This window comes from Podarcis melisellensis (genome assembly GCF_964234715.1).
Source record: "Podarcis melisellensis genome assembly, chromosome: 12".
Classification (NCBI taxonomy): Eukaryota; Metazoa; Chordata; class Lepidosauria; order Squamata; family Lacertidae; genus Podarcis; species Podarcis melisellensis.
Window position 1 is genome coordinate 29,450,494 of NC_138544.1, and position 13,146 is coordinate 29,463,639.

General features: G+C 41.8%; 1 protein-coding gene and 1 long non-coding RNA gene across 8 annotated transcripts in view; one reads left to right on the forward strand and one right to left on the reverse strand.

The window, feature by feature from the left end:
• The window catches only part of DGKB (diacylglycerol kinase beta), a 269,619-nt gene that overhangs the window by 248,922 nt on the left and 7,551 nt on the right, over nucleotides 1-13,146 (forward strand). For all 6 annotated transcript variants that reach the window (XM_081883233.1, XM_081883235.1, XM_081883232.1 and 3 more), the window contains 2 exons: nucleotides 9,123-9,243; nucleotides 10,750-10,810. In XM_081883233.1, coding sequence (XP_081739359.1) covers nucleotides 9,123-9,243; nucleotides 10,750-10,810 — 182 coding nt within the window. The remainder of the gene's footprint in view (nucleotides 1-9,122; nucleotides 9,244-10,749; nucleotides 10,811-13,146) is intronic.
• LOC309353886 overlaps nucleotides 1-13,146 on the reverse strand; it is a 93,687-nt gene that overhangs the window by 22,693 nt on the left and 57,848 nt on the right. The gene's annotated exons all lie outside the window — the stretch shown is intronic.

Here is a 13,146-nt window from a genome sequence, read left to right on the forward strand (position 1 = left end):
GTCCAGTGTCCGCTGCTCAGGGTGGGGAACCACAGTCCTGGGAGATGAATGAAGCCCTCCAGGCCTTTCTGCCTGTACCGCAAGACTCTCCCCAGCTCCCACAGTCACTGTCCTGTTGCATGTTCCCCTCAAGTGCATTTGCCTGACTATAATGTGCATCTGAACAAAACGAATGCATCTGGCTTGCCCTGACAGAAAGATGCAAGTTGGTATATGTATGCTTAGAAATCTCTGCATTTTACGTGCCTCCTGGACAGAGTACGTGTCAGAGCAGATCCCCAAGGGTTCCTTAATACTCTATAGTAGCCTTTCTCAATCTTGGGGCCCCAATTCTTGGACTCCCCCCTGTTATTTCTAACGAAGTTTCACAATTGGCAGTAGTGGAGTCACTGTGCGGTTGGCACCCTCAAGATTCAGGAACCCACATGTTGGAAGTCTAAGACCAGAAAGGGTCAAGCTAGGAATTTGCCCTGTTCTCTAGGAGAAGAAGAGGGCTGGAGAGTTGGCATTATGCTTTGTCTCAATTGCAAGGGATTGGCTGGAGGAAGGCGTGATGGTCTGGGGTCCCAGGATTTAACAATTAACTGGCTTCCCCCCAGTTTCCCCATTTACTTCTGGGGCTGAACGTGACCCCCCCCCCAAAAAGGTGGTGGTGACAGCACCTATTGGGTAAGAAGACCCAACTGGCAGCACTGCAGGGCTGTTGTTGGCCAATGAAGGGGGCCTGAGAGGCTCTCCCCTCTTCTCCATATGAGATGCTCTGGAAACATTTATATTGAAGAGCAACATATATTACACCAGTTGCTGGGAATCACAAGTGAGAAGTGTGCTATTGCCTTCATGTTTTACGGTACTTGCAGAGAATAGCATGCTGGGCCAGATGAGTCATTAGCCTCATCCATCAGGCCTGGCTTAAAAATTTAAAACAGTTGCCTTGTGGAGGGATGGGTAGTGTTTAGTGCGCTTACAGAACATATGCCACCTACAGATAGTCCATGCATCTAATTATCTGAGGGGAGAGGAAGATAAGATACCTGCAGGTATAGGGTGGTATAGAAATTTAATAATAATAAGTATGGGGAATCTGACTTTTCATGTCTTTTCTATATCGTATCTAGAATTGTGTCACAGTAGCATCATTAAGGTTCAGAAATGTATAATGTGCGCTTTTTAAGTTTCTCCATCTGCCCATTCTCCTTGGGGATACTAATCCTCATGACAAATGCAACATGTGACCTTAGTTTCCATTTAACCAAATGCCTGAGAACCGAAACACGTTTATTTGTGCACTCTGAAGTTTTTATTACTCTGGTTCATCTCTCATTCATAATTACCTATCAGTAGTCCATCCCTCTAACAGCAAATGCCGGTGTTGAGTGCCGACAGAAATTCAGCCAAAGTGGAGCTGCTGAGAAACCGGAGGGAGGATAGCAGTATGCTGGATTTGCAAAAGTGCATGTGTCCTTCAAAAGGAAAACCTAGCAGGAATAGCCACCTCCAAGTAGCCATGGAATGTTGTGTTTAAGTTGAAAAAGGGGGAAATGGAAAACTGGTGAAAGGGGGAGTAAAATGCTAGCCTTCAGTTTCTAACAGTGTATACCGTATGGTATCTTGGAGGGGGAAGGCATGACTGACTAGCTAGCTAGAACTCTAAACAGGAGCACTCCTGTTTGGTGGTGAAGAGGATGCTCACTGCCAAATTTTGATGCTGGCGCCACTTGTTTTTCTCCATTAACAATCTCTCCTTGCCATTAACCCCACCTTGATGAAGGTGCAGGCGTATGAACTCCTTTGAAAACAGCAAGTGGTCCGGATTGTAGAGTTGAATAGATCTAAGCCAACGAGAGTGCCTCCACCCTTGCTTACAGCAGGAATGGGTACAATTTTTCTTCTTCCCCTAGGAAGCAACTCATTTGCTTTTGTGCATGAATTGGGCTTGACCAGGGAGAACAGTCCAAGGAAATAAGGGTAAAAACACCAAAGCATAAGACACTGAAATATCTTCACATACTTAAAGGTTTTCCTTGGTGGGAAAGGGTAGGGAAATAACTTTGATAAATGGAGTATTTATGGGTGGTGAGTGGGGGAGGGGGCTTAATTGAAATCCTTAATTGTGGTTTGTCTTTTATTCATGTGAATACTGTGTGAGATGTGCAATCTAACAAGATGCAGAACTCAGATGCAGATTGCATTGATTCAACTTTCTCGGTTCCAGTATCTTTTCTTTTCTAGGTAAGGGCATGTTTATAGACCACCGAAATGTATAATGTTACTAGAAACCATTTGAAGTAAATGCCAAAACTGTTAGAAGTAATCTGAGAACAAGATCTATTTCTGTTAGTGGAAACGGCCCTGATTTGTTCATATTGTTTGTGCATGATGTGCAGCAATCTGATATCGCCCGGACAAACAGGAAGATATCAGGTTTGAATTTCTTAAATATCCAGCTAAAAGCAGCGAATGGTCTGAGCACATTAAAATTCCATTTTCCCTTTACAAGTGTTTGCTTCAGATGACCCCCACTGATCTTAAATATATTTCTGTATCTGTAACTGAATAGAGGTTTTTCTGTACATCATGTTCTAATGATACTCTGGCCTTTAGCCAACAAGGCACTGAATAAGGCTATTTTTAAAATACAGAAACTGGGAACAGCTGCAGCAATCAAATTTGATAAAAACAGAGAAGAACTTTGCTTCCCCCTCCCAGTGGTTTTTTTTTTTTAAAAAAAAAAAATACAGTTTGTCTAAGTTCAGAATCCTTTCATAGAATGGCTTTTGTTCCATTGCATGAAGGGAACCATAAAACCAATATGGTGAACATCCTTTTAAAACAAATAACTTTTTTAAAGCATATGGCTTAAAATAATAGGCACCTTTTTGCGTGCATGGCCAGCTTCAAAGCAGAATTATGCTTCCAACTATTAAAAGAATAACTGTCAAAAGAGAATACATTTTCCCCAAGGTATACCAAAGGTTTTCCATAATGATCTCCTGAAAGTGCAAGATGAAACCCCTTGTTTCAAAATGTTAGAACCCCAGAAGTTGGTATTTGTTCTTAATGCTATATTCACAGAGGGAAAGAGAATAGTGCTTTCAATGCCCAAGTTCTTTTTTTTTTTCATTTTATGCTTTACTATTAATCAGGAAGTGTGCTTGTTTAAAGGGGACACACATACACTTAAGGAAAATGCTTCTTAAAATTTCTCACAATTAATTAGGTCTTCTGTTTTTCTCCTCTTACTTTCTAGTTAGAGTAGATGATTATATTTAGACTCTACATCTGCCACTTTAAGCACATTTTGAGTTGTCTTTTACCAATGTATATGTGGAAGACAGAATGGAAGATCATTATTATAATTATAAATTTATTTGGACTCCGCCTTTTTCTCTGGCATGACTCAAGGCAGCTTAAAAATAAAAATAAGAACTGCTAGAAATATCAGGGAGGGGGACAATCATTAAGAAACAAATAAACACTTATAAAATTAAAACTATGTACATATATGATATCTATTAAAACCATACCAATAATACCAATGAAAAAGAGCATGGCAGCAGCCCTTTCATTAAAAGTAGCCAGTTCCCAAAACCCTCTTGGAACAAAACTGTTTTCACCTGCTGGTGGAAAAATAACATGGAGGGACCCAGGCTAGCTTCACTAGTGAGGGAATTCCAAGGTCTGGGAGCAGCCACCAAGAAGGCTCTCTCCTGCATCCCTAAGGGTGTCTGTGAGGGTGGCAGGATGTCCCTCAAACATCTCAAAACCATAGCTGTCAACTTTTGGATTTGAAAATAAGGGATCAGCAGACTCACCTGTCCCGGAGACAGACTATGGGATATCTAACAATCTGGGATAGCAGCGGGAAGCAGCAGGAAACGGCACTGAAATATGGGAATTTCCCGCAAAAAAGGGATGGTTGACAGCTATGCAAAACCCAGGCAAGTTTGAGGGAATATGGTCTTTCAGAGACAATGTGATAGTACCTCACTTTGTTTGGGTCAGGACAGCACAGTTGGGGCTCTTACAGAGGCCTACTCCCAACAGTTCATTTTGCATTAGAAAAATACCAGTACAGTACTAAGCATTTGCCGTAGACTCCAGGATCAAATAATACTTAATATACCGGGGATGAGGAACCTGCAGCCCATGGGCCAATTCTTTTAATCTCACTTTTGAATTCACTCCTTGCGTGTATTGTAGGCATATTGCTAATTCTTATTCAGAAACGAGGAGACTGTGCCTTCCCCAGTTTCTGATGGACCACAACTCCCAACATCTCTAACCATGGCCGTGCTGGTACAGTGCCATATGCCATTGTATCTCAGGTTCACAACCCAGAGGTGATTCACGCATGTGCGCACCTCCTTGACGTCTCATCAGTCAGTTACTCAAGAGCCGGTGTCTCTTGGCTCACCATATGAACCGCCCACAGTGTTGTGCACCAGTGAGGATGAGGCAATGTCAAGTGACTGTAGCAACTCTGTAGGCATCAAGTCATGCAGTCATCAAGTGGCAAACTCAACCTTCACCTTATTTTGGGGTGAGCGTGGAAAACAGCTCCGTTTACACCAGATACTGTGTAAGTGCCTGCAAAATGACCTGAAAACTTTCCTTTCTGAAATTGGACCGCTGACAATGCAACATCATTTGGTCATTTATTTTTATATCCAAGCATTGAGACATTTTGTTACAGTTAGCAATAGTTCATCTTAAAGCATACAAACCTTTGACGTTAAGCATGCCTTTGGCACTCGCTGCAGCAGCAGTTCCTGTCTCTGTGTATGAAAACGTCTCTACCTTCCTGCATATTGCAAAACTGTGTTGTTTTGGTTGGGCTGCTTTTGGGTTTCTTTCTTTCTTTCTTTCTTTCTTTCTTTTTAATGCAGCACTCAAAGCAGACACTGGTGAATAGGAGAGCCTTCAACTCAGCACATTTCCAAGGGCTCTGGCAGTAAGCCAGATCTCAAAAGCCCATGCTATATTTTAGCTAGAACCCAAACTTTTTCTCCCCAGTGTGATGATTACCATGCTTTAATTACATTTAGGAAGCCTTCTATCCTCATCTCTCTAAAGACAAACTGCCAACAGGGAGAGATTTACCACCAACCGTTGATGTTTTTTATGTAAATGTACTTGACTAAGTGCAGTAACCCCAAATTCTAATAGAGACTTTCAATCTCTTGCCAGGTCTGCAAGTGTTTATATATGGCCAAGATAAATTGGATATTTACAAAACAGCTTTATTATAGGGGAACAATCCTCCATGTGTAAATCACCACTTCTAATCATAACACTACTGGGTTCCTTTCCACCCCAGCTCTTGTTTATGTCCCTTGATTTATATTCACCGGGAAATGTTGAAATGTAGTGTTCGAGGCAATGGCCTGGTATTGCCTTGTAGCACAGACTTCTCAAAAGCTCTCGAGGCTCCTCACTATATTGTCATCATCTTGGTTTAGGCACTGCAATAAGGGAACAAGCATTCACAAACACAGCATTGCTTAGATTTCACATTGTCGCTTTAATTGTTCAGACAGCCTGATGGGAGAAAATGGAAGGGAAATCTCCCTGGTGACTTCATCCTCTCTCCCGCCCAATCCACCCCATCCCCACACTTTGGGAACGAGGGCAAAGGGTCAGATGCCCCTCTCCACATGCCATTGGCATGCTGCTGACATCAGCAGTCACTCATGAGAGCTAGCTTTGTTTACCAACGGTGCTAATCTGAAGAGAGGCGTGAAGTAGTTTGGTTTGTGGAAGAGGGCAGAAGCGGCATGGTGCTGTGCAAACATTCCCACACAGTCTGATAGGTCATTCGCACAGAAAACAAGTGAAAGTCTTCATGTCGTGGGCAAAGTTCAGCGTAAAGCCAACAGGCTCTCAAGGATGCAAGGCCATCATAAGATAATACTCAGTGGGTGTCTGTATTGAGCCATTGCCTCTGGACTTACACTAACAATGGAGTGTGGGCATACATTGTAGGAGTACGTTGTGCTATGTTTTGCTCTCTGCTTATTTTGTCTTTTACGTTTTTAAAAATGAAAATACCTTTTTTAAAATCCCAGCAAAAAGAAGATATGCAATAGTTTTGGGGAAGGTTATGACCCTCTAAACACACCACCCATTTATCTGTATATATCAGTCTCTCCCTCCTTTTCTGGAACTGATTATATTGCCTAATCTTGCCCCACTCTCTTAAGACAGGGAAGTTTATAGTCTAAACCAGGATTGGGGAACCTTTTTTGGCCCAAAAGCTACATTTCTTAATGGGCAACCTTCTTGCCAAGGAGTGTTTGTGTGTGTGCCAGTGTTGGGCAGGGCTAGAGGCATAAGTGCATGGAACAATGACTGTGATTCTTACTTTTGTACAGTAGGCTGTATTTCAGCTGCATAAAAGTCAGAGGTTTTGCCTACCCACACTTCTCTCCATCAAGGCAAGTGACCTTGAACATCATAGTTCAAGGATGCTAGGCAAATGCACTTGGGAAGAGTGAGGAACAGAGCCATTGAGGACTGCATATGGGAATAAATTATGGGTGCAATTAGCACATAGAACTCTGTTTCTATGTGCACAACTTGGTCCTGAGAAGGTTCAAGGCATATTTAATTTGCACTTTTGGTAAGTTCTTCCATTGCTGTCCTAAATAGATATGTATTAATGACCTCATTAAAGAGTGGATAGTGCTTGTTCAGAAGAAATTCCAAGTTCCTTGGGTCTACTGATTTCCATTCATCAGTCACACAGTGAACTTTAACCAGATCCCACTAGCATTGCAGGGTTGGAGGAAGAGAAATACTGCCACTGAACTAGCATAGATCTTTAAAGATATAAGAAAGTATATTAGTATTTACATATCATACGTTTGTATGACTTATATATGTACTTGACTAAGTGTAGTAACCCCAAATTCGCACTTGTGTGACACATTTGTGGTTGATGTTTGTTCTATTATTCCTGGAAATAACATTTCCCATTAAAATTGATATTAACAACTAATCTATGAAGCAGGGGTATTTAGGCATCTAGAACTGAAGTAAAATGTTCCTGCTCCTTGTCCATCTGTTCCTGGCAACAAATTTGAGTAATCAATGATGTCTACTTGCTTTTTAAAAAAGAAAAAGTTAATACTTTTCAAATTCAGTGAGAGCATCTCTCTCTCTCTCTCTCTCTCTCTCTCTCTCTCTGTGTGTGTGTGTGTGTGTGTTAGTTACCAAAATAGACAAAGAGCACCTTAAATGATCATACTGTCAGACTGCATTCGTAAGTCCACTTGCACTCAGTGGGACTTCATCCAGAATAAACGCATTTGACATTGCAATGTAAAGCTGCAATACTATGCATACTTGGGAGCTAATCCCACAGAATTCAGTGGGACTTGCTTTTGAGCAAACATGCATAGGACTGGACCGTAAGACCACATTCTACTTCCTCCACATACAGAAAATGGAGTGCAGTGAGGCACATTATAGTGTACTGTGATCATTCCATGGCATTTCCATGCACTCTGGTTTCCGTCAAAGTGTTCCATTGTGCTAGTAGTGGTTTAGTTATGCTGGCCACATGACCTGGAAAGCTGTCTGTGGACAAACGCTGGCTCCCTCGGCCTGAAAGTGAGATGAGCGCTGCAACTCCATAGTCGCCTTTGACTGGACTTAACCGTCCAGGGATCCTTTACCTTTTTTGCCGTTACCAGCCTAATGTTGGGCTCATCATCCACTCTTTTCATGGAAAAGGCTGCAAGCTTGCATGAGTTCCCAGAAGCTAGTGCCTTCGTCATCCAATGCATCAACATTTTGGGCCCATTTTGGATGTAGCAATTGTGCTTTAATAAACCATAATGTATTAATGCAACAATAAATTGCAGGCCTACAGTCTCTGCCACCCCATATCTTGCAAATTCGGCACTTTAATCTTGGTCTCTTTGAAGCAGGTGTTGAGAACTTTGAGCCCTCTAGATGTGGATGAACTTCAACTCTTATCATTCCTGGCCATTGGTCGTGCTTGCAGGCACTGATGGGAGTTGTAGTTCAACAATGTCAGGAGGGCCAAAGATTCTCCACACCTGGTTTAAACCACAATTGCATTACATTTCAAATGAGGAACTGTGGTTTAATGTCAGTTTACTAACCAGAATCTGAAACTGTGGTTTATTCTGACTTCAGATCCTCATTGGAAAACTGACATTAAGACAGAAAAGAGAAAAATGACTGTTTTTCTCTTACTTCCACTTCAGGCAGTTTCCAAGCCTAGGGTATTGTATTAATATTTAAACTTTACTCCTATTTTGAAAAGTCTGAACATATTTTCTCTCTCTTATGGTTTCTTATGATCGGTGGAAATAGCTTTTCTAAAAGCTGCTTTCGGCTTTAGTTTTTCTGGGGTTTTCCCTTTCAGTTGACATGTTTCAATGTTCCAAGACAAAATATTTCTAATAAAAGAAATCACACATGTGACAATGGATCGTTCTTCCACCCTGGTCTTATTGAGAAACAATGTGGCATAAAATTGTGGCAAGAAGTTATTAAGATCTGATATTGTCACAAGCTCGTGTCTCCACTTAGCAAAAATAATGATCCTGTCTTTCATAGTTGCTTTTTAACAAAAAATGAAAAATAGCACCGTTACCTTTTTAATTATTTTTTAAGCATGCAATTGACAACTCTGCAGAACAATGTGAACACAGCTGTTTCCATCACAGAGGGGGGAAGGGCAGGAGAGTTTTCTTTGCAGAGCAGGCTGTAAGAACATGGAGCCAGTAGCCCACCATGTTTTGGGGGAGATTTATAAGAACAGGGAGCCATTATCTTGTGGATAGTGCATAAATACATTAATAATTTTAGTTTTACATATATTAAAGAGCTTGAGAGTGTGTAAGAACTTTTACTCAATGCAGGGGCCTGAGCATGAGATTACAAAACAACATACAGTCTCCAAAACCTAGAAACATTCTCTCTTTCCTGCAACATTAGTAATACAAAACAATGTTTTCAATTGCACGTTTTTAGGGATCGCTGGTGAGAGGGGAAGAACGAGACGAGAAGCTGCTGTTCTGGGCAGCAGCGATGGTTATCTTCCATGGCTTCTTCCTCTGTTCTAAGTGTTGTGCTTTTGTTTTCAGATCTGAGTGATCAGCTGGTGGAAGTGGTTGGTCTGGAGGGAGCCATGGAGATGGGTCAAATATACACTGGGCTGAAAAGTGCTGGGAGACGTCTTGCTCAATGCTCATCTGTTATCATCAGGTAGGAACTACATTTTCCTCTGCAAAAGTAGGGTTGTGAATTTACTGGTTGGACGGAACAATATTAAAGCAGGGATCACCAACTTTTTGGGACCAGTGGACACATTTTGATGGGGGCACTAGTCATAAGTAGCTACTATGGGGCGCAGGGCATGGCTTAATGCAAAATGGCTGTGAATGGACATCATTCCATTCACCGCTGATAATTAGGAAGCAATGGTTGGATTTCCCTTTTGGAAACCCTATTTGCTTCTGGGCCAGTATTCTTGTCTGCTCAGCCAAATCCTTCATTTTTAGCATAATAATAATTTGCTCACTCCTGACAACAAACAGATCAGCCTATAATTCGTTAGGTCAGTCTTCTCACTTTTCTTATATATTGGAAGCACAGTTCCTTCACTCCATCCTTGCATAATTGTCCTGTCTAGATTGTCACTTGGAACATGGCAGGGAGGATATTCAGACCACTACCTAGCATAAGTCTTCAGAAACTCTGGTGGTATAAAACCATTTCTCAGACCATTTGCATTTACCGTACTTTTCCAGTGGACTAAACACTGTATTTTGCTTCTGTGCCATTGTTTAATCTTAGCAAACACATTCTCCTTATATCCTTATATAGATAAAATGGCCCCATCCATGCACAGGAATGGAGGTATCAACAGCCTTGGGCGAGGACCCACATTTTGTACAAGTATAAACAAATGTATATGTCAGTATACAGTATAGGGAATGAACCCAATGAGGACTGAGCATGCTTCATGGGGCTTGAATGCCCATCTGATTAGGAGTGGAGGAAACAGCAAATAAAAAGGGGGGGTGGGTGTGAGAGGAGAGACAAAAAAGAATAGGTTCCCCCTCCTCCTCCTCCTCTTCCTCCTCCTCCTCCTCCTTTAAGCAGGTTTTTCTAAGAGCCCCAAAATATCAGTAGCAAAAACATTCCTGGTGCCCAGTTTTCTCCATTATGATGTTATTAACATTTGGAGCTTTGCATTTGGGGGAACTAGCAAGTATTTGGACATAAATCATAATAAAATATCAACTACTTGGATATCCTCCTAGGTCAATAATCTACTAGTCATAATTTAGGATACATAATAAATTGTTATTGTCCATGTTTTACTGCATGAAGTATGTCATGAATTTCCATCCACAATTTCAGCAGTCTTAATTTGATTTGGGTTTTTCTTGTACGACACCCAGGCCATTCTGACTCACTTTTGATATAGTAAAATCAGCTTAAGTAGCAAAGTGGGTCAGATGATTATCTCATCATGTCTGGAAGTTGTGAGCCCAACTTATGTTTTTAGCTCACTTCTGGAATGCTTTCAAGGATGTGCCAGCTTACAGTATGGAGACCTGTTGAAACAATGAGATGGCCAATTTGCCCCATGCCACATACACACCTTAGAGTGCCTCTGGGTGGAATATGGGGACATGCTGTCTGTTTAGAACACACACTGTATTATCTTAAGACACTGTACTTCCTGTAACTGTTTTGCTCTAGGACTAGCAAGTCTCTGCCTATGCAGATTGATGGGGAGCCATGGATGCAAACACCTTGTACAGTAAGTGTGTCTTGATCAGTATATGTAATAAAACATAAAAATATAAGTATCACGATGACAGTCTGTAATATTGTACAAAATGAAGTATTGCATTATTTCCTCAGTCTTGTAGTGTAACCAACCCTAGATTATTTCATTAAAGAGCTTGGATGCGATCCTGCAGTCTTACACACAGATTTCAGTATAATATATCTCCCTTCCTCGCTCCCTCTCTCCCCCCACACCCACCCATATATGCATTACTTCCTTATGTATGAACTCACTATACATATGTTTTTGGTTTTGCTCTTTCTAACGAGAATATGTTCAAATAAGTTGAATATTTCTGGCCCATCAACCTTTTTATTGATTTTATGCAGACCCATTCAAAGCACTGGAAAGACTTCAACAGGCACCAATTAAATAATTGAGGAAATTTAATTATAGCGCAGAGGAAAATGGGAGGAGATGCTTCTCTTTCTTAGTGTGCTTACTTGGGAAGAAATGGGGGAAATGGTTTAGATACCTCACAGAGTAATCATATACATGTCTACTTGGAAGCCAGACCCATTGAGTTCAGTGAGGCTTATTTCAGGTAACAAGATGCAGGATTACAGCCTTATAGCTATTCCACATATTATACCATACCTGACTTCTTCTTTGTATCAACATCATCATCATTAAAATTACCACAGCCAACATTGCTAATAACAGAATTACTTGGTTTGATATTTTATTCTTGCCAATGCTTCAGCTGTTTGGTATGCTTTAATTTCTTTATTATTAATTTATTTTCATAGAGTTCTTTAGCCACAGTTTTAAAAAGCTGCACTGAGGTGGATCTCCTTTTCCCTTCCTCGTGCTTCTGCTTTTTTGGCATAAACAATGATTTCTTGCTTCCCTCTTTTCTTATTCTTAGCTTATTCTGATGATAATAATAATAATAATAATAATAATAATAAGTTTTATTTATATCCCGCCCTCCCCAGCCGAAGCCGGGCTCAGGGCGGCTAACAACATTAAAACAGTACAACATTATAAAACATTATAAAAATGAATTAAAATCAGAATTGATGGCAACCGTAAACTAAAGTTTTGTAAAGATTGCCAAAGGAGGGGGTCAGGCTGTGCCCTGGCCAAAGGCCAGGTGGAACAGCTCTGTCTTGCAGGCCCTGCGGAAGGATGTCAAGTCCTGGAGGGCCCTTGTCTCTTGTGACAGAGCGTTCCACCAGGTTGGAGCCGCAGCCGAAAAAGCCCTGGCTCTAGTTGAGGCCAGCCTAACCTCTCTGTGGCTTGGGACCTTAAAGGTGTTTTTATTTGAAGACCGTAGGTTCCTCTGTGGGGCATACCAGGAGAGGCGGTCCCGTAGGTACGAGGGCCCTAGGCCGTATAGGGCTTTGAAGGTTAAAACCAGCACCTTAAACCTGATCCTGTACTCCACCGGGAGCCAGTGCAGCTGGTATAGCACCGGATGAATGTGATCTCTAAGCGAAGACCCCGTAAGGAGTCTCGCTGCGGCATTCTGCACCCGCTGGAGTTTCTGGGTCAGTCTCAAGGGCAGCCCCACGTAGAGCGAGTTACAATAATCCAGTCTGGAGGTGACCGTCGCGTGGATCACAGTGGCTAGGTCAGGGCGAGAGAGGTAAGGAGCCAACTGCTTAGCTTGGCGGAGATGAAAAAATGCCGCCTTTGTTATAGCTGCAATCAAGACCTATTCTTGGGAAGCTTAGCTTACGTTTTAAGATCTTAATTTTGGAGTGTCCTGGTGCTGTTTCGGTCGGGTCCTGAGGCGTTTCACAGCCGGGAATGCCCCCCTTTTTGCGCTGAGGTTCTCCCGTCGTCTTTCCACCTATATCATGCCAGAACGATTGGACTGTTTCCCTTGGGGGGGGGGAGCTCCATTGGTTGGGTGCAACCACAGAAAAGGCCCTTTCTCCATTAGCCACCCACCTAATCTCTGCAGGTAGGAGCAGACAAAGAAGGGCTTATAAAGACTATTTCAGCTACTAGGTTTCACCTGGACACAGAGGATACTTCTAGCACCCTGTTTCCATAGTGTTAAGGGCTTTAATTTTATTTATTTTTAAGTACTTTGAACTGTGCTTGGAAATCACCTGGGAGGCGATGAAGCTCGCTGAGTATATATAGAAAACGCTTACACTGGTGAGCATTCTTAAAACATATTAGAAGCACACCTGGAAAAAAAATCATGTGGTTTAGGTGGACCAAAATGAATACCTCACCCCATTCACCAATGGCAAATTGTAGGTAACCATTTGGAGGGGTTGGTTATATGATGGGGATACTTCTTGACTCCCATCTACCCTCATTTTAATGTCTTGTGCTCCTGACTGTGG